Source organism: Erpetoichthys calabaricus, chromosome 1 (genome assembly GCF_900747795.2).
Source record: "Erpetoichthys calabaricus chromosome 1, fErpCal1.3, whole genome shotgun sequence".
NCBI lineage: Eukaryota > Metazoa > Chordata > Cladistia > Polypteriformes > Polypteridae > Erpetoichthys > Erpetoichthys calabaricus.
This window is the reverse complement of record NC_041394.2, coordinates 26,036,772-26,058,324: the sequence shown is the minus strand read 5'-3', so window position 1 is coordinate 26,058,324 and position 21,553 is coordinate 26,036,772. Positions and strand designations below refer to the sequence as shown.

The 21,553-nt window shown below is 44.0% G+C and overlaps 1 protein-coding gene across 1 annotated transcript in view; it reads left to right on the top strand.

Annotated features, from left to right (window-relative positions):
• Positions 1-21,553, top strand: part of LOC114647801 (latent-transforming growth factor beta-binding protein 1-like) — a 636,168-nt gene that overhangs the window by 173,246 nt on the left and 441,369 nt on the right. Inside the window, exon 3 of the mRNA XM_028796447.2 lies at positions 14,383-14,656. Coding sequence (XP_028652280.2) covers positions 14,383-14,656 — 274 coding nt within the window. The remainder of the gene's footprint in view (positions 1-14,382; positions 14,657-21,553) is intronic.

Here is a 21,553-nt window from a genome sequence, read left to right as displayed (position 1 = left end):
TCGCAAGGAAATGCTGAGAAAAACTCTCGTCAGCATAACTTGTAGGCAGCAGGAGATTAAAAGTAACGTGAAAGAAGTTATTGAAATGATTGCAAACGCCTGAATACAAGTTAAAGAAAGCACTATAGTAACAAATACAGAATCTCATTACAACAAAATATTTGTTACAATGAAATAATTTTTAGGTCCCTGGGAGTTCGTTATAACGGAATTTTACTCTGCATATATATGTATATAATATTGTGAAGACAGAAAAAACACAAAACTCTCATAAAGGTTTGGGATGCAGTCCCGTATACTGCAGATCATAGAACAGTCTTTTGCACTGTAACTCAGGTAGATAAACAGACTTTTCATGAGACATTTGAGTGAAAAAATAGACCGGAGATGATGATATGGAGGGAAGGCAGAAGTGAGGTCATCAGGAGTGGACCAGAAGTAAAGTCATCTTATAGCGTCAGATCTTTGGAACCCAGAACAGGTTTATTTGTTGGCGTGTGGCCAAATTCCAAAAGGTCATCTCGTCATTTTTTTCTCACCTTCCAGGAAAAAAGGAGGCATAAGCATTCCATATCAAATCCCCTCAATTGTTATTTTTGTGCATTATCGGGCCTGTCGGCTAATCCCTAATTGCACGTGTGAGGCAATATATACTGCTCAAAAAAATTAAAGGAACACTTTTTAATCTGAGTATAGCATCAAGTCAATGAAACTTCTGGGCTATTAATCTGGTCAGTGAAGTAGCAGAGGGGCTTGTTAATCAGTTTCAGCTGCTTTGGTGTTAATGAAATTAACAACAGGAGCACTAGAGGGGCAACAATGAGACGGCCCCCAAAACAGGAATGAATGGTTTAACAGGTGGAGGGAGGCCACTGACATTTTTCCCTCCTCATGTGTTTTTTCACTTGTTTTGCATTTGGCTACGGTCAGTGTCACTACTGTTAGCATGAGGCCATACCTGAACCCTACAGAGGTGGCACAGGTAGTCCAACTTCTCCAGGATGCCAGAAGGTTTCCTGTGTCTCCCAGCACAGTCTCAAGGGCATGGAGGAGATTCCAGGAGACAGGCAGTTACTGTAGGAGAGCTGGACAGGGCCATAGAAGGTCCTTAACCCATCAGCAGGACCCACCGGTATCTGCTCCTTTGGGCAAAGAGAAACAGGATGAGCACTGCAAGATCCTACAAAATGACCTCCAGCAGGCAGACCACTGGTGTAAATGTCTCTGACCAAACAATCAGAAACTGACTTCATGAGGGTGAACTGAAGTCCCGACATCCTCTAGTGGGCCCTGTATTCACTACCCGGCACCATGGAGCTCGATTGGCATTTGCCATAGAATACCAGAATTGGCAGGTCCACCACTGGCGGGCGCCCTGTGCTTTTCACAGATGATAGCAGGTTCACCCTGAGATCATGTGACAGACATGAAAGGGTCTGGAGAAGCCATGGAGAACATTATGGTGCCTGTAACATCGTTCAGCATGACCGGTTTGGTGGTGGGTCAGTGATGGTCTGGGAAGGTATATCCATGATAGATATAGATTAAAACCTTACATTGAAACAAGTATTCTGACCCTTTGCTATGACACTTGAAACCTGGCTCAGGTGAATCCCATTGTATTGATCATCATTGAGATGTTTCTACAACTTGTTTGGAGTCCACTTGTGGTCAATTCATTTGATTGTACCTGATTAGGAAAAGCACACACCTGTCTATAGAAAGTCCCAGCAGTTAAGGAAAACCCAAGCCATGATGTTTAAGGAATTGCCTGCTATGCTTAGAGAGAGAATTCTCTTGAGGCACTGATCTGGGGAAGGCTACAGAACATTTCCCAAGAGCACAGTGGCCTCCATAACTTGTAAATCGAAGAAGTTTAGAACAAGTATGTCTCATCATAGAGCTGCTCACGTGGCCAAACTGAGCAGTCTTGTGAGAAGGACTTTGGTAAGTTAGGTGACCAGCTACCTGATGGTCATTCTGGCTGAGTTCCGCAGAACCTGTGTGGAGATGTGAGAAACTTCTGGAGATGCAGCCACCACTGCAACACTCCCCTGATCTAGCCATATGACCGAGTGGCCAGGTAGAAGCCTCCCTATAATAAATGGAAAACATGGAACCCTCTTGGTGCTTGCAGGAATGTGCACCTAAAGGACTGTTAAGACTTTGGTCTGATGAAACCAAAATTAGTGTCATGTCTGGAAGAAACCAGGCACTGGTCATCACCTGTACAACACTGTTCGAGCAGTGAAGTGTGGTGGTCATAGCATTATGCTATGGGCAGGGCCAGCTCAAGGCACAGACTGAGTAATAATAATAATAAAAATAATACATTTTAGGCACTGGCCAAGGGGAGCCATCTCCAAGGGGGCACCAAAAAGTCACTTCAGATACGACTGCAGGGGCTCCAGTCTCCAAGGCGGAGCACCCATAGCTCATTGATTTTAAGCAAAAGAAGATTACGAGGAGACATGATTGAAGTGTTTAAAATTATAAAGGGAATTAGTGCAGTGGATCGAGACTGTGATTTAAAATGAGTTCATCAAGAACATAGGGACACAGTTGGAAGCTTATTAAGAGTAAATATTAACATCATCCTAAAGTTTGCAGACGACACCGCAGTGATAGGATGCATCACTGGTGGGGATGAGACGGCCTACAGGAGGGATGTGGACAGTCTGGCGTCAGGATGTGAGGAAAACAACCTCACCCTCAACACAGACAAGATGAAGGAGATGATAGTGGACATGAGGAAAGAGAGGAGACCTCACTGGCCACTGTTCATCCGAGGGCTTGAAGTGGAGAGGGTGAGCTGCATTAAGTACCTGGGCATCTACATCAGTGAGGACCTCACTTGGACACTTAACACCACACAGCTGATCAAGAGGACTCAACAGCAGCTGTACTTTCTGAGGAGACAGAGGAAGTTTGGTATGTTGACTAAGATCCTTGGCATCTTTTATAGCTGCATTGTTGAGAGCATCTTGACCAGCTGCAACACCGTGTGGTACGGCAACACTACTGCTATGGACCGCAAACGCCTGCAGAGAGTGGTGAAGACTGCTGAGAAGATCACCAGGACCCCACTGCCCTCTCTGTAGAGCATCTATAACTGCAGAGTCCGCAGGAGAACTGCCTCGATCCTCAGGGACCCCACCCACCCCCAGGACAAACTGTTCACACTTCTACCCTCAGGCAGGAGGTATAGAAGTATGAAATGCAGGACTCCTAAATAACTGACTGAAGTTTATAACCATGGTTCACCTCATTCTATCTACCTCACACAACTGTATTTGACTTGTCCATCACACATCTAACTGCACATTACACTTTATATTTCTACTAGCCAACCCGAGGTGTAGCATACGCCGCATAATTATGTATTGATGAGTGAACACTTCCTGAAAGACACAGTTGTCCAAATGGGGTGGGTTTGAGGATACGACTGTAGGTGAATGAAAAGATGGAACTCTGGAGAGGACAACATACAATTGTCCGTGACTGACAATTGGAGGACCGCCGTCGCATGCTCATTCAGCGATTCACATCCGCGACAAACATGCTTCTTCTTAGATGGTCCTGCCACGTCCACCCTCGTTCTCAAAGCATACAAACTGCCCAGAAGTGCTGGGAGGAAGAGGATCGGGGACACCCGGAGTGTTTCCAGGTGCACGGCCGGCACTTCCGCCACACTGGGGAGTGCCGGCGGAAGATTGTCGGGAGGCACCTGGAGCACATCCGGGTGACTATAAAAGGGGCCGCCTACCTCCATTCGATGGCTGGAGTCGGGTGGAAGAGGATGGAGCTCGGAGGAGAGGAGTGGAGGTGGTCAGGAGAAGAGAAAGGCATTGTGTAGAGGGCCTGGACTGAGGGTGATTGGTGCTGCAGCACTGGGTTGTGTGCTTCACTGCTGTACATAGTACTGTAAACGTGTGTTGGGTGACAAAACGATGTCTGTCTGTCTGTGTCTGGCCTGTTCCCCACAATGCAAAGAATTATTATTATTTGATGAAGGAAAAAATTAATTCAAATTAATCTAGCACAGCTTTCTGAATCCACTGTGTAATGCCATTCAAAGGAAGCTGGACCACCCAGATGATGAAACATGCAAACTCTATTCCATCGATAATCCGAGCAACGATTCTGATTAGGATTTTGACATCTGGATACAAACATTAATCACCATGCCATTCTTCTGCCCACAGCCTAAACATAACATTATTTCTCAAACCTGCTTAATCCCATTTAGCGTTTTGTAGGGTCAGAGCCTATACTGGGATCACTGGGCACAAAGCAGGAAACAGCCCTGAATGAGAAGGTCCCACTCATACACGTAGAGAGCCAACCTAACTTACCCATCTTTGGAGATAACACAGAATATCCTTCTCAGACTCAGTAAATGCAGATCAGGATCACAGGTGGCTGGAGCTGATCATGAAAACACTGGTGGCAAGGCAGGAAGCATCCCTGGATGGGACGGCAGGTCCCATTCATATACGAAAATCAAAAACAACCTTGTTTGAGTAGATTACCCGGAATAAATCCAGCACAGACACTGGGAAAACATGCAAACTCAACAAGGACAATAACCTGACACATGCTAGATCTCTGAGGCAGTCACACTACGTGCTGTGCCACCATGCTAAAGAATAATAAACATGAAGTCCCTAAAATATGTAAAAACATAAAGCTGCCAGCCAAAGTACCCTGCACCTCTTCTCCATTTTAAGTCAAGCCATCATTAAATCCGCCTTGCATGTCACAAACATATGGGACAATAATTGGGCACCCAGGGAAAGCAGAAAATCTTCTTAAAATTGCAAAAGCATTAATAATCTCAGCATTTTGGTTTTATTGGCAATCTACTTGAATCATTTTTTTTATTCCTAATTTTTGATCTTGACCTTTGCTTTGGATTGTAGTGTTTTTTTTGTGATTCAAAAGCACTGCATGAAGTAAAGTTGGATTGTCAGATTTAAAGCTTTGGTGATTTGAAGTTATCCCAGCTAAACTCAGCCCCTTGGGGAGTTATTAGCGCGTGAACATATGGTAAGAAATGTTTGTCCTTGTGAATCTTTGTGGCATTTTTATTCCTGTTTTTTTCCAAAAAGTCGTTATTCTTCTTTTAAAATATTTTATTTTATTCCCAGAAGGCTGATATATTTGTCACACTGCTTCGATGGTGTTGTGGTGCACATATGATTGCTCTGGCAGACACTGTAAGAACAAGAAGAAAAGGTCTGAAACACTAGCTGCACAAATCCTACCAGGGAAAAGCAACCTACTCCTTTATTGAACTTACTTAATCCAGCTTTAGGATTTCAAGGAGCTGTAGCCTATTCTAGCAAAATCAGGGGTAAAGCATAAATGGAGGAAATTTAGACCCCATTTACATAACATGTGCATATTTGGAATAGGAATAAAAATCCCACTTGTATGAGGATATAATGTGAAAAGTTCATGGAGATGGAAACCAAGTTGGGATTCAAAACCCTGGGGCAGTGGGGCAGCAAAACTAGCTATGTGCTCCCTTGTAGCTCCTGCCAGATAATGTTCATTAAAAATCGACCTGTACTCTGTGAGTATGTGTATGTACAGTATGTATGTGTGTATAATATTCCCTGGCTGCAAATGCTTAAATTGCTAGCACTGATGTGCTCAGAACACAGTCCAATACAGAACTGACTAGGTTAGTCAAATATGGTGGCTTTAAAGGCCAGAAAAGGAAGTGAAGTCACTGAGGGTGGAAGCGGAGGGGTCCTCTTCCATAGGTTCAGATCTAGACGTGATGTCATCAAAAGGGCCGGAACAGGAAGTCTCTTCGGTCATGGGTTCTTCAACGGAAGTGACGTCACTAATAAAGTATCTATGTATGTACATATGTATATATGTGTGAGATATAGATAGATAGATAGAGATAGATAGATAGAGAATATATATAGAGATAGATATATGTGTATGTATGTAGATTTGTATATATGTGTATATATATGTAGATATGTAAATATGTATATATATGTGTCTGTATGTGTGTGTATAAATATATATATATATATATATATATATAATGTGTGTGTGTGTGTATGTATGTATGTGTGTATATGTATGTGTATATATATGTTGATATATGTATATATATATGTGGATGTGTACATGTATATGTATATATATGTGGATGTGTACATGTATATGTATATATATATATATATATATATATATATAGATATGTGTATATGTAGATATGTATATATAAGTATATATGTTTATGTATATATACGTTTACATAACCTCTTTAACACACTACTTCTCCGCTGCGAAGCACGGGTATTTTGCTAGTATCTATCTATCTATCTATCTATCTATCTATCTATCTATCTATCTATCTATCTATCTATCTATCTATCTATCTATCTATCTATCTATCTATCTATCTATCTATCTATCTATCTATCTATCTATCTATCTATCTATCTATCTATCTATCTATCTATCTATAGGGCCAGGTGGAATTTCCCATGAACGGTCTGCAGGAAAGTGAGAAAAAAGGTGGCACTCCGTCACCCCCTGGTCTGGCATGCAATTACTCTCATTTAGACCCTGCTCCAACAGCAGGGTGGGCAGCATATTCGTCACACCCGGTAGTGCAGCTGGATCTCGATGATCAAACACCTGGAGCACTTCCAGGTGGACTATAAAAGGAGCCAGCAACAACCACTCAGCGGCCAGAGTCGGGAGGATGAGGACGAGGTTGCCGGGGGGGAGTGGTGGAGGAAGAGAAAGTGCTTTGGATTGCTTAGTGTACAGTGCTTGGGACTGTGTTGTGGCTGAAGGGATTACGGGGAAGACGTGCCCTCCAGCTGAAGAAAAATAAAAGTTTCTTTATTATTATACATTTCTCCGTGTCCAGTCTGTGTCGGGTCGGGAGCAATATAGTGCCAATCTTACAATATATATATATATTGTGGCAGGCGGCCAGGGTCCACTCCCAGTTGGGATGCCCCTGCACACTATATTCAGGGGGAGCAGCCCAGGATGGTGCAATACCTCCCCCTGGACGGTAGATGGCCAACCCCCGGGTTGGAGCGATGCCTCGGTTTGCCACAGGGCTACATGGGAATTGGAGTTGGGTGCAGCCCTGTTGGATCCCACAGGCATTGCCAGGGGGTGCTGTGTTTGGGACTCCTCAGACCGTGTGTGCAGCCTGTCCAATCACACCCGGGAGTGCAGCTGGAACTCAGTGATCAAGCACCTGGAGCACTTCCGTGTGAACTATAAATGGAGCCAGCGACCACCACTTAGGGGCCAGAGTTGGGTGGAGGAGGACAAGGTTGCCTGGGAGGAGTGCTGGTGCCAGAGAGGAAAGAGAAGTGCTTTGCATTACTTGTGTGCTGTGCTGTGGGACTGTGTATTGCCTATGGGACACAGGGAAGATGTGCGCCCACAGGGGAAGAAAAATAAATAATTGTGTTATTTTACACGTGCCTCCCGTGTTCAACCTGTGTCGGGACAGGCTCTATATAGCGTCTCTCTCACACTATATATATATTGTGATAAGCTGCCCGGACACAGACAGACGGACACCATATTAAAGTCCACCACACGTTTATTATACATAATAAATCCCGTAAAAGTGAACAAACCCAGTGCCGAAGCACCAATCACCCCTTCAAGTCCTGGCCACAACACAATGCCTTTCTCAGTCTTTTGGTCCGCCTCCACTCCTCTCCAACACGCTTCGTCTTCTTCCTCCCGACTCTCGCTCCTGACTGGAAGGAGGCGGCCCCTTTTATGTGCCCTGGATGGGCTCCAGGTGCATCCTCAGGGCTTTCGTAGCCACACCCCTGTGTGGCGGAAGCTCCCATGGTGAAGCCGGAAGTCCACCGGGTGCCCTCAAGTCTCTTCCCCCAGTACTTCCCGGTGTGGCGGGAGTACTGAGGGCCAACACTCCCAAGGCATTGGGGCGCCCCCTGGCGGTGACCACGGGCCCCTACAGGGTTGAGCTTCCAAACTCCGTACCCGTGGTCCCCAAAGCCACCAGGGAGGACGCCCCCTCATGTCCTGGAGGAGGCACAGGCCCTCCTCCACTCCTCCTGGGCATCCCGGCCGGGCATGGATGCCCGCCGGGCACCACAATATATATAATATAATATATGTATACAGTCATATGAAAAAGTTTGGGAACCCCTCTCAGCCTGCATAATGATTGACTTTCAACAATAAAGATAACAGTGGTATGTCTTTCATTTCCTAGGAACATCTGAGTACTGGGATGTTTTCTGAACAAAGATTTTTAGTGAAGCAGTATTTAGTTGTATGAAATTAAATCAAATGTGAAAAACTGGCTGTGAAAAATGTGGGTCCCCTTGTCATTGTGCTGATTTGAATGCATGTCACTGCTCAATGCTGATTACTTGCAACACCAAATTGGTTGGATTAGCTCATTAAGCCTTGAACTTCATATACAGGTGTGTCCAATCATGAGATATAAAGGTATTTAAGGTGGTCAATTGCAAGTTGTGCTTCCCTTTGACTCTCCTCTGAAGAGTGACAGCATGGGATCCTCAAAGCAACTCTCAAAAGATCTGAAAACAAAGATTGTTCAGTCTCATGGTTTAGGGGAAGGCTACAAAAAGCTATCTCAGAGGTTTAAACTGTCAGTTTCAACTGTAAGGAATGTAATCAGGAAATGGAAGGCCACAGGCACAGCTGCTGTTAAACCCAGCAGGTTTGGCAGGCCAAGAAAAATACAGGAGCGGCATATGAGCAGGATTGTGAGAATGGTTACAGACAACCCACAGATCACCTCCAAAGACCTACAAGAACATCTTGCTGCAGATGGTGTATCTGTACATCAGAGCAATTTGCACAAAGAACATCTGTGTGGCAGGGTGATGAGAAAGAAGCCCTTTCTGTACTCACGCCACAAACAGAGTCGCTTGTTGTATGCAAATGCTCATTTAGACAAGCCAGATTTGTTTTAGAACAAACTGCTTTGGACTAATGAGACAAAAATTGAGTTATTTGGTCGTAACAAAAAGCGCTTTCCATGGCAGAAGAAGAACACCGCATTTCAAGAAAAACACCTGCTACCTACTGTCAAATTTGGTGGAGGTTCCATCATGCTGTGGGGCTGTGTGGCTAGTTCAGGGACTGGGGCCCTTGTTAAAGTTGAGGGTCAGGTGAATTCCACCCAATATCAACAAATTCTTCAGGATGATGTTCAAGCATCAGCCACAAAGTTGAAGTTACGCAGGGGTTGGATATTCCAACAAGACAATGACATAAAACACAGTTCGAAATCTACAAAGGTGTTCATGAAGAGGGAGAAGTACAATGTTCTGGAATGGCCGTCACAGTCCCCTGACTTGAATATCGTCGCAAATCTATGGGATGATTTGAAGCAGGCTGTCCATGCTCGGCAGCCATCAAATTGAACTGAGAGAACGGGAGAGATTTTGTATGAAGAATGGTCAAAAATACCTCCATCCAGAATCCAGACACTCATCAAAGGCTATAGGAGGACAGCGTCTAGAGGCTGTTAGATTTGCAAAAGGAGGCTCAACTAAGTATTGATGTCATATCTCTGTTGGGGTGCCCAAATTTATGCACCTGTCTGATTTTGTTATGATGCATATTGCATATTTTCTGTTAATCCAATAAACTTAATGTCACTGCTGAAATACTACTGTTTCCAGTGCTCCAGTGTGGTGCTGAGGTGTCAGCCGCTGCATGCCAGTCCCAATCCAGGTGGTTCGTCTTGCGCTGTATCAGTGCATGCTCTCCCCACCCTGAAGAAATGAATGAGAGGAGCAGGCAGATTTTAAGAGGGTGAAGATTGCATGAACATTTTAAGATTTTCACTTTATGGGGCACAAAAAAAAAAAAAACGCAAAGAAAAACTTAATTCTAAGAAAGAAATTAATAGGCATCCAGATGTATACAACAAAAGTGCAAAAATGGATCCAGCTGTGTTCATCTGACCGACGCTAGTGAAGAAAGTCCACCTGGAGTTTTAAATTGACTTCACACAATGGAGGCCTCGACCATTTCAGCTCTCATCTGCTTTCAATAATTGAAACTCTCAGGAGCCGACTCTGACTCATATTAAAGCGGCACTGCGGTTAAAATCAACCAAAAATGATATTAGGAAGTTTTGTTGTTCTGTTCTGAAACGTGAGAATTGAGCAGCAAAAACGTTTCAAGTACCTGGTTGGATAAATCGGAGCAGAACATGAAGGCGCTTCTGATTCATTACTGCCTATGCCAGTCTGAAGATCTGTTGCAGGCTGCATCCAATGTCTAACATGGCAAGAAATTGTATTTCTTTCAGCTTCAGTTTTATTTTTGGGAACAAAAAGAAGTCACAGGCAGTGAAACCTGACAAATACAAGGGGATGTAGAGCAACAATCGCATTGTTTTTGGTCAAAAACTCTTTGACTGATAACACGGTGTGTGTGCAGATGCCCTGTCATGCTGCAATATGCACCCAAAAGCAAGAGGAGGACCCGGAAAGGGAAAACTAGGGCACCTAACAGCACAGAGTGAATGCCCGTCCACTCAGGTATAGCAGAGGGCTTCGCTGCGTGGAGGTGGAGAGAAACACCCACCTCGGCTGCGTGCGAGGTGAAACAGGGCTTCCCGTCCTGTTTTCATGCTCGCAGGGTATGGGAGCGAGATGGGGGGGCAACGCTGTTATAGCTGTGGGAATCCGGGCCACGTCTGGAGGTTCTGTCCATTTAAAATGGCAGTAGACGCCGGAAGATGGCGTTGGTGCAGTACCTCCCCGTACTTGTCTTGTTTTGTTGCAGGGAGAAGCAGTGCACCCGGCAGCATTGACCACCCATTCTGGAGAAAGATGGCCCTAGCAGGACAGGCCGCTTCACTCCACAAGGCTCAGCTCAGGGAAGGGCAGTGTATTGTGTGGCTGGGGCTCTTGCCTCGCTGGGACACCTCCATGCTGGGAGAACCGGGGGAGAAAGTGTGGCCAGAGTGTTACCTCCCCCGGGACACTAGATGGTAACCCCCTTGGGTTGCAGCGGCACCTCAGACTCGCGCAGGGCTGCATGGGATTTGGAGTGTGGTGCAGCCCTGTTGGGAACTGCAGGCACCACCAGGGAGTGCTGCAGTAGGAGCTGCTGAACCTTTATGGGCAGTTCTTTCGCCACACCCGGAGGTGCTGCCGGAAACGAGTAATCAGGTACTTGGAGCACTTCCGGGGGCGTTATAAAAGGAACCAGCAACCACTACTCGGGGAGCCAGAGTCGGGAGGAGGAATGACGAAGCTTGATCCGAGGAGTGAAGGTGGAGAAAGATAAAGAGAAGGAAGAGACGCATGGTATTGTGTTGTGCTTATGCTGGGACTGTGTTATACTTGGACTGTGGGACTGTGTTATACTACATCGCTAGGTGACCTGCTAGGGTGGTCCTCTGCCGACTTCCCATATAGCTCAGCTGGTGATCCTGCCTAAATTTAATTCACTTTTAGAGATGTTCCTAGATTTTTTCTCATGTCCAGTTTTGATTGTGCGTTTCCTTAAGGTCACAATTATTTTAATCTTTATGTTCCTTATTCCAGCTTAAGTTAATCTGGAGACTCTCCTGTGCTTTATTTTCCCTCCTCTGGGTGAAAGTGTGGCTGCAAAATTTGAGCTGGAAGGTCCTTTCCCTTCAGAGTCCAAGAAGTAGAGCATTCCTGTGTCACATATCCCAAACAGTAATCGGTGATTTGAAACTGTGGACACTATTGATTGGATGACACATTTGATCTGTACCTGGCAGATACCAGAGTAGAAAGGGCATTGTTCTTCTCAAGTTAAAGCTGCGTACAGCTGTTCCAGCAGAAAAAATAAAAAACAACTGTACATTCTTTGAGCGTTGGAGTTGCTAAGGAATTTGAAAAATTAAGATTTAAAGAGGGGAGTTCCAAACATCCAGATCTGCACATCATTCTGTTATCAGTGCAGATATGTGAAGTGCATACTTGGCTGACAGGAGTTGGTGATTATGTTGAAGCTTACTGCACAGGTGCCCTGGGCTCTCGGGAGGCACAGCTCTGCTGGGTGTCTGCTCCGCATGCAGGAGTATCGCTGCACTTGCCATAGGAACATCGGACTACTCAAAGGTTCGTCTTTGATGGCTCATCAGACTTTAAAGAGTTTCTGTATTACATCTTGCCTGAAGAAGGGGCCTGAGTTGCCTCGAAAGCTTGCATATTGTAATCTTTCTAGTTAGCCAATAAAAGGTGTCATTTTGCTTGGCTTTTCTTGAACCTTTTATAATCCATGCTATTGCAAAAACCATATACAGTGGATTCAGCCAGTTTGCAGACCTCTCACCTTCTGCAAACTTTACTGCGCAATAGATTTCATTTTAATTGGATAAATTCGCCATTTTTGTCCATCAATATACACTCAGTAACCCGTAATGGCAAAATACAGCCTGTACATCATATGCATCTCTTTTGAGGTGTAACATGTTTGTCACGTCAACACTCTTTATAATAACAGCTCAGTGATTTAAATTATTATACACGTGAATCATTATTTAGCTGGTTTGACTGCATTTCCTTACTTGATCAAAGGTGTCCCCAAGATATCTTGTCATGCCTGTGGTTCACAAACGCCCCTGTCCACGAACAAATCGGTTCACGACCAAAAATTTCATAAAAAAATCCTGTGGTTAACAAATACATTTTGGTTTATAAACAATAATCTCGGCGACGCAAGAGCGTCCCGCTAACCGAACATCCTGTCCACTCTCTCCCAGTCTTCGGTCGCGGTCAGACGTGTGCGCAGTGCTGTACGTGCGAGTTCTTACTATACATGCGTTGTGTTCTTTGTTACAGTAGCTCCTGTTACTATTTCAGCATGGCTCCTAAGAAAGTGAAGAGCGATAATGGTGTTGAAAAGGAGAAGAAGGTGGTTAGGAAAATCACCATACAAGTGAAGAAAGAAATCATTAAAAAGCATGAACGTGGTGTTTGCGTGTTGGATAGCGCATATTTTTATAGATAGATAGATACTTTATTAATCCCCAAGGGGAAATTCACAAGGATTTATTATTATATGATATAATAACAAGGATATCATTATTTTTGTATTATTAAGGCTTTTTTATACTGTAATGTCTTTTTTTTTACATTTTGCACTATAAGAAAACAAAAAATAATGAAAAAATAGGGGTAGGTGGGTTTGGGAACCAAGTAATTACATCTCAATATATTCTTATGGGAAAAATTGCTTTGGACTACGAACAAATTGGTTCAGGAACAGATTGTGTTTGTGAACTGCAGGAACCACTGTACACCAAAATCCATGTCAGACTAGGCATACTCAACCCATATTGAGTCCTGTATTCATGCATGTAATAGCCATACCACCTGCACTTCAGAACAGATCATCCACCTGAAGCGAATCATGTGCAGACCCGGCCAGGACTTGGATGACTGGGTTGCTGTTGGAAGAGGTGTTGGTGAGGCCAACAGGAGGCGCTTACCCTGTGGTCTGTGTGTGGATCCCAATGCCCCAATGAAGTGAAGAGGACACTGTGCCTTAAAAATGGTGCCATCCTTCAGATGAGATATAAAACTGAGGTCCTGACTCTCTGTGGTCATTAAAGATCCCAGGGCATCCTTCGTAAAGTGTGAGGTGTTTCCCGATGTCCCGGATAAATTGTCGATCTCAGCCTAGTCATTCTAGCCCTCTAATCATTCCCTGTCTGTAACTGGCTAACCATCTCTCACCACTTCTCCACCTAACTGCTAATGTGTGGGTAGAGTATTGACACAAAAATGGCTGCTGTCCCATCATCCAGGTAGATGCTGCACACTAGTAGTGGTTGAAGTGGCTCCCCACTCACTGAAGAGCTTTGAGTAGTGAGAGGAGTTCTATACAAATGTAAAGAATTATTATTATCCATCCATTATCCAACCTTCTATATCCTAACTACAGGGTCACAGGGGTCTGTTGGAGGCAATCCCTGCCAACACAGGGCACAAGGCAGGAAACAAATCCCAGGTAGGGTGCCAGCCCACCGCAGGACACACGACACACACCCATTTAGAATCACCAATGCACCTGACCTGAATGTCTTTGGACTGTGGGAGGAAACCCACGCAGACAGGTAGAACATGCAAACTCCACGCAGGGAGGACCTGGGAAGCAAACCCGGGTCTCCTTACTGCGAGGCAGCAGCGCTAAAACTGCGCCACCATGCCGCCCATTATTATTATTATTAGAAGAAGAAAGTAAAAAGTCACCTTCTTTGTTTTTGAGATATTTGTCTAGTCACTTTCACCATTTGTATACATAAGTGTGATGACTTTGCTGTCTTGGTTACTTTACACCTTACCCTCTCTTCTCCTCTGATTCTTCTCCTCACAGCTCAGTGTACCCCACGTTGCTTAAATGGAGGCACCTGCAAGCAACCTCAGAAGTGTGTCTGCAAGCCTGGCTTCGAAGGCTCCCGGTGTGATCGAGCCATTACCACAGCTGCTCCTGTCACGACCCTCCAAGCACAGCCCACCAATCCCATCCTCGGTTCAGTGCCAAATGCTGTTCAGTTGAAGAAAGCACGGACAGAGATGACTGACCAAGTGAAAAGGAAGACACCTGGGAGTGAAAAGAAGTTGGCGACAGTGCGCTGGCAGCCTCTGACGTAAGTTTTGCCTTCCCTTTTATCAGTGCTCCGTATCCGCTGATGGATTTCTCCATCCAACCTGCTGAATTAGGCAAGTAAAAGGAAATGAGTTGGTAACACGTTAGTTTATGGACTGCAAGAATGCATCTATTACTCACTTACTCTGATGTAACAAGACCTTAACAAAGACTTCTTCTGGTCTTCATAGTACCTTTAAGTAATCAGTGGGCCAGTTATTCATGTCTGTGCAGTGTGACATATTGACATGATGATCAAAGATGAAGGATTCACAAGTCTAAATATGTAATATCAGGAGAAATGTGTCTCAGTTATGCCACCTCAGGGTACTCCAAAGTGACGTTCTGTTATTAGGTCACATTACAGAGAAGAATAAACACTTAACAGATGCTTTTTAAGTGTTATGAAGGCCCAAATAATCCTTTGTTAAGATCTTGTTACATAAGAGTAAATGAGTAATGGATACATTTCCGCAGTTTTCGCTTAGCTTAGGTCTTCACACACTCCTTGGTGCATCAGGCAGCAAATGCTTTCCAAAGGACTCGATCCGCTGCAGTGAGTTCAGCTACATACAGCGGTAGACAATTTTTAGGTTCCTGAAAAACGTTGAGCTCTAACTGGTAAGTGGCTCTTTGGTGGTGTCCAGCGCATGATGAACTTTGGACTGCATCGAGTCAGAAGACGTAATATGTGTCCCGTGAAGCGCACCCTGTGTTGTGTAATGATATTTTCCAGTGACCACAGGCCCTTCAGCACCTCATCATTTGTAACATTCACTCTATATAAGATGCCAAGTATTCATCTGAGGTACTTCTGGTGAAAAACATTGAGCTTAAGAGCAATCCGTTTCATGTTTCTCCAAGTTTGGTTGCCGTAGGTGGCAGTTGGGATGATAATCATGGCGTAAGATCGAATTTGTAATGCTGTACTAACAGACGAAGATGACCAGACGTGGTGTAAATGTTGCTTTACTAATCCCACATTTCCTGTCCCTTTCCATGTCCCCATCATTTGATACGACACTGTCAAGATATGTGAATTCCTCAATCTCATTTATTACATGCTGCCAGACGGTAATTTGATTTACGATTATCCTCCATGAACCTTAGACTTGTCTGAGCTGATAATTAATCCAGCTCTTCTGCTTCACGTTCGAGGTTTGTAGTGCAGGTTTGCTTATTGCCAATAAACTACGTCATTGGTGAAAATAAGGTCTGTGAGTCACGACTCCTTTGTCCATTGGATGCCATGTCGTGCGTCTGTCATTGTCCTCCTTATAATGAAATCCATGACAAGTTTGCTGTATCTAACTGAAAGTGTTACCAGTGGGATTTGGCAGAATCTCGCCTCCGTCTATCAGGTGTCAGAGTTTACTCTGCTGGCATACTAGGTAAAACCGGAGTCCAATTCCTTGTATGTGTACATATACTTGGCCAATAAAGCTGATTCTGATTCTGATTCTGATAAAAATATGGCTATACCTGTTGGAGACAATACTGACAATAAAGTATAAAGTGGCTCAGATTGTGTTAGCCTCACTTCCCAGCGTACACCATCACAAGATTACATTATTAATCATGTCACACAGTTACATGGTGTCCAAATGAAGAGCACATGTTAAGCCGTGAGAATTTGAAAGAGATCAACCTTTTTATATTGATGAGTCGGCCTTCCAACTGTGAAGCTATCATCCAGTACAGGTTCCAGGGATAGCAGAAAAGAAGACTGGCCATGTAACTTGCTGAAAGTCACACAGTGGGTAAGAGGTGGGAATTGAACCTACACATTTAATGTTTCAGATCCCACCTTTTAACCAACGTCCCACATTGTATGCTTCCTGATATGTCCGGATGAATCTGTTGGCATGCCTGGTCAACCACTAACCAGATGTTCAAGTCTTTGGAATTTTAACCTCTTTAATTGACTTAATTTACTAAAATGCATCCCTTTAAAAAAGTGGACATGGTTAGCGCCGATCTGAAGGCATGGGCCAAGTCACAATTAAGAACATTAGAACAACTATGACAAGAATTGTGACAAAACTGAGGTTCTCCTCATTGGTAGAAAATTAATATTATCCAAAACTGATCATTTTTCATTTGTTATTGATAATTCTTCTGTTTCCCCTTCCCCACAAGTGTCATCCTTGACAAAACTTTAAACTTTCAGTCCCACATCAATAACATCTCCCGGTCTGCATATTTCCACTTGTGTAACATTAATCGTATTCGGCCCTCCTTCACTCCCCACACCACTGCTATCCTTGCTCATCTGGATTATTGAAATTTCCTTTTCTTTGGTCTTTCTCGCAAATCTCTTTATAAGCTTCAACTGGTCCAGAATTCAGCTGCCCACATCATTACTAGAACCCCCTCTATTCACCATATCACTCCCGCATTGCAGCAGCTTCACTGGCTTCCAGTTAAGTTCCGCATTCAATTCAAAATTCTTCTGTTAACTTTTAAGGCTCTCCACAATCCTCCTCCATGTTGTCATTCCCTCTCAAACATTCCCTCGACTGTCCCCTTTGTCCATCTTACCACCATGGGGAACAAAGCTCCCCAGCTCTGGAACTCATTACCATCTGAGCTTAGAAATATTGATTCATTGTCACTGCTTTTTCTCTTTGATTACAATTGTTCTGTCTGATTTTAATTTTTGTATTTTTAGTTTTACTTATAATCAGTGTTTTATCTATTGTTCAGTGTCCTTGAGTGCTTAGAAAGGCGCCTACAAATAAATGAAATGTATAATTATCATTATTATTAAGAACAGGCCATTCAGCCCGAGAAGCACATTCATCCCATTCTCCTACAAGAACAATAAGTTAAGATTCACCTAGATTTTCAAAAACATTGATTTTTTTCTCACTTTTTGTTTTGTGTGTTTTCATGACCTGCAATTCCCACGGGGCGTCATCTAGGGGATTAATCCACCTTATCGTTTTTCCCCTTGTAGAATCACTGACATTTTTTTGTTTGGATGTAGTGTGTGGTCCCCCTGGGAGTTTCGTCACCTATCATTGTCTGGTGAATTGTTTTCCCCTATGTAAGTGCCAACCCCTCGCAAAGGCTTTCAGCAAATCATTCCTGGTATTTTCTCATTCATCCATCCATCCATCCATTATCCAACTCGCTATATCCTAACTACAGGGTCACGGGGGTCCCAGCCAACACAGGGCGCAAGGCAAGAAACAAAACCCAGGCAGGGCGCCAGCCCACCACAGGTCGTGCACGCACACACACCAAGCACACACCAGGGACAATTTAGGATCGCCAATGCACCTAACCTGCATACCTTTGGACCGTGGGAGGAAACCGGAGCACCTGGAGGAAACCAACGCAGACATGGGGAGAACATGCAAACTCCATGCAGGGAGGACCCCGGAAGCAAACTAGGGTCTCCTAACTGCGAGGCAGCAGTGCTACCACTGCGCCACCGTGCCACCCCATTTTTATATAACAGTATAATATTTTCTTTAGGGCCTCCCAGACAAATTTTTCCTCATTGTTATTATCAATAATTTTGATCCTGTTGAAAACAGTTAGTCAACTTGGGGACACCTAGTGGAGACTAAGGGGAAGTGCATTTAAGACAGAAGTAAGGAAGCACTTCTTCACACAAAAGGTGATGAGATCAAAAGAGAGAGTCATGTAGTTGAAATGAAAACCCTGACTGATATCTGCTGAAAAGTATCTGGATAGTGGGACACTTAGCTAGCCAGGTATGTTCAGTGGTCTAAATGGTTTCCTCTTGTTAATCAGATTTCCCAATTTCTTTTCAAATGCATATGTATTGTTCATCTTTGCAAAGTTAATTTGCATAAAATGCCAAATTGGTGAGATTCATGAGAAGGTTGAGTTTTAGGGTGGGGTTGGCGTTGACCAGAACATCTTAGTTAAGACACATTGTTGGGTGAAAGTGATTTTCCAGAGAATGTCCATTTGAAGTGTTCATCTCATTATTTTTCCTTCCAAGTGTTATAGGCTACTGTATAAGATTTTTTACTTTTCATACCCAGCATGCACTGCCTCAGTTTAGGGTGAGCTTTAAGTTAGGGTAAACGTCTAAGGAGTTAAATCCACTGGTAATTCCAGTACTTTCCAATGCCAGACAACAGTAACAGTATGAACAATATCCATTGTAAGAAATGAGACAAGACGAGACAGGTAAAGAGTTGGGGAGCCACAGAGTCCAGTTCTTGGCAACAAGGCCAATAACAGGCAAATAATAACCATAGACAACTGAGAGTTCAATCATAGTTACTCAAAGCTTTTATAGAGAAGTTAATGACAGGGAGGAAATGAAATAGTGGAAGTGACGGGAATTGAGGAAGCCGGAGATGATATCAGGAACAGAGGGATGGAACTGAAGTCATCAGGAGGAGACCGGAAGTGATGTGATTTAATGGGGTGGGACAGACGTTTTCTTCTTTGGGAATTGGAGTGGTTTTTGAGGTAACGTCGTTTTATTCCGGTGTTTTCCTGTAGGCGTAAAGGAGAGAAGGGCATTCTTACCGCGTTCCAGATCCCTGTTTCTTGTGGTTTCACTCTCAATCGAGCCGTTTGACTGTCCCCTATTGGCACGTGTGTGACACCATGAACAAATCTCATGTTACTAGCACTGCTTAATCCACATGACTAGTCATCTAGTTGTAGGCTCCCAAACATGGATTTTTATTAAAATATTATTAAACAAACCACTTTAGGCAAATGTTCTTGTGAACAAAAATTGAACACACTCAGTGTGATAAGAGGTATGTGGTGAAGCGTGATTTGAAATACACAATTGTGAGTCCTGGAGCATAGAGGTGCACGTGTGTACACGGATGTGCTGCTCTGAGGTGGGTTAGGGTGATTGGCTGATCGTGCATTCACATGTAAATGCGAGCGGGTCAGTCAGGTGCTTCATTCACACCCCAGAAAAGGTGGAGGACTGCACCTGCACCCAGTCGGGGTTAGAAAGGGAAGCCTGCACAGCAGAGTAGGTTGGGAGTATGTGCTGATTACAGCACGTTGCTGTACCCATCACACGACAGACCACCTGGATTGCAGCCGCACAAAGGATGACACCTCAGCAATCCTGCCACCAACCCCTGGGTTTTCCATGCAAGTTGGAGGACCTGCCTGCAGGGCTGGGTACAGGTTGACATCATACCCAGGACAAAGCAATTGCAGGTTAAGGGCACACTCAAGGGCCCATCGGAATAGAGTCACTTCCGGGGTTTATGGGATTCGAACCGGCAACCTTCCAATTGCTAGCCTCAGAGCCAAGACAATTGGATGAGACGAATACAAAAGAACAGTGTAGCTGGAGAGGTGAACTGTTAGGAGTAAACCAGACAGCAACAGCAACTTCAGTACGCGAGAGGGGAGATGGAACAACTGGACCAAACAAGTGAAGCGAATGTAGCGGGTTGGGTAATGACTGACTAACTAACTGACTGACTGACTGACTGACTGACTAACTGACTGGTTTTGTATTCGTATTGTTTACCTTGGATTGCCTGTGTAGGAAAACCCTTTTTGCTCTTTTGAGCATTTTGTTCTCATTTTTTTTTCTGTTTTCTGGAATCAATATTTTCCTTTATAAAGATTCTTTGTGAGACTGGCCTCATCTAGTCAGAGTTTTTATGGTTTTTCTGTGTTGTCAGGCATTTTTGTATTTTCTGGGACTTTTGTAGTATTTTTGAACTTTCTAACTCAGCTGCCCATATTCGGGGCCTACTATGCTGGAAGCCAGCAGGCGGATTTCTGGGACGAACTGGCCCAAAGTAAACCTCTTTCAGGCGGGCCAGGAAGGTCATTTTGGAGGCCTCATGCCCATTTTTGCTACATTTTTATCTCCATTTCCCAACAGGCATAGCCTTATCAGCCATGGATTTTAGCGAGTTGTCCTCACATGTGTATTCCTGTTCCAAGAATCACATCTGGCCCCACAAATCTGCCTCTCCTCTGATTTGATAAAGGATACACATTGAGTCAGAGAATTAAACATCAGACAACAGCGATGCGCAGAATGCAGTACCATGGCCACTGGAGGCACACTGATTTCACATTGCATTATTATTTCCATATTTTCACAGTCAGAGTCCGAATAGTTTAAATGACCTGCTTGGGGGGGACAGAGTGAATAAAAAATGCAGACATAACAAGCTACCTTGTACATTAAAATTCAGTGAGAAAACCACTTGACTGCAATATCTACTAAAAACCATGTCAAGGTGTTTCCATATTTATATTTTTAGTCACCCGGCAAGTGAAGTGAGCAGCTCCGAAGCCATGGATTAAATGTGTATTAAAGCAGCATACAGTTCAGCAACTTAGCCACTAGGGGGCTCTCCTTGCACACAGTACAGATGTCTCTGTATATCAGCAGCTCCAATCCTCACAGCTTTAGTAACTCACTCAGGTACACATAGTGAGCAAGTCATTTTGTGCATTACCGTCCAAGGACGTGACTATCTGACTTCACTTTTATTTTTCTTACATAGTGAATCCAGAAATACTATATGGTCAAAAGTATTTGGACACTCCCTCGAATTATTGAGTTCAGATGTCAACCATTTCCATCTCTAACAAAATCAAGCACATAGCCAAGCAATCTCCATTGGCAGTAAAACAGGTCACATTGAAAAGCTCAGTGACTTTAAACGTGGCATCATCATAGGATGCCACCTTTGGCACAAGTCAGTATATGAAATTTCTGCTCTGCTAGATTTGCCCCGGTCAACTGTAAGTGCTATGAAGTAATGAAGTAACAGCTTAGCCACAAAGTCATACACCTCGAAAACCCACCGAACATGGCCGTCAAGTGCGGGAGCGTGTAAAAATCAAATCTCCTGTGTTACATCACTCACAGCAGAGTTTCAGACTACCTCTGGAAGCAGCATCAGCA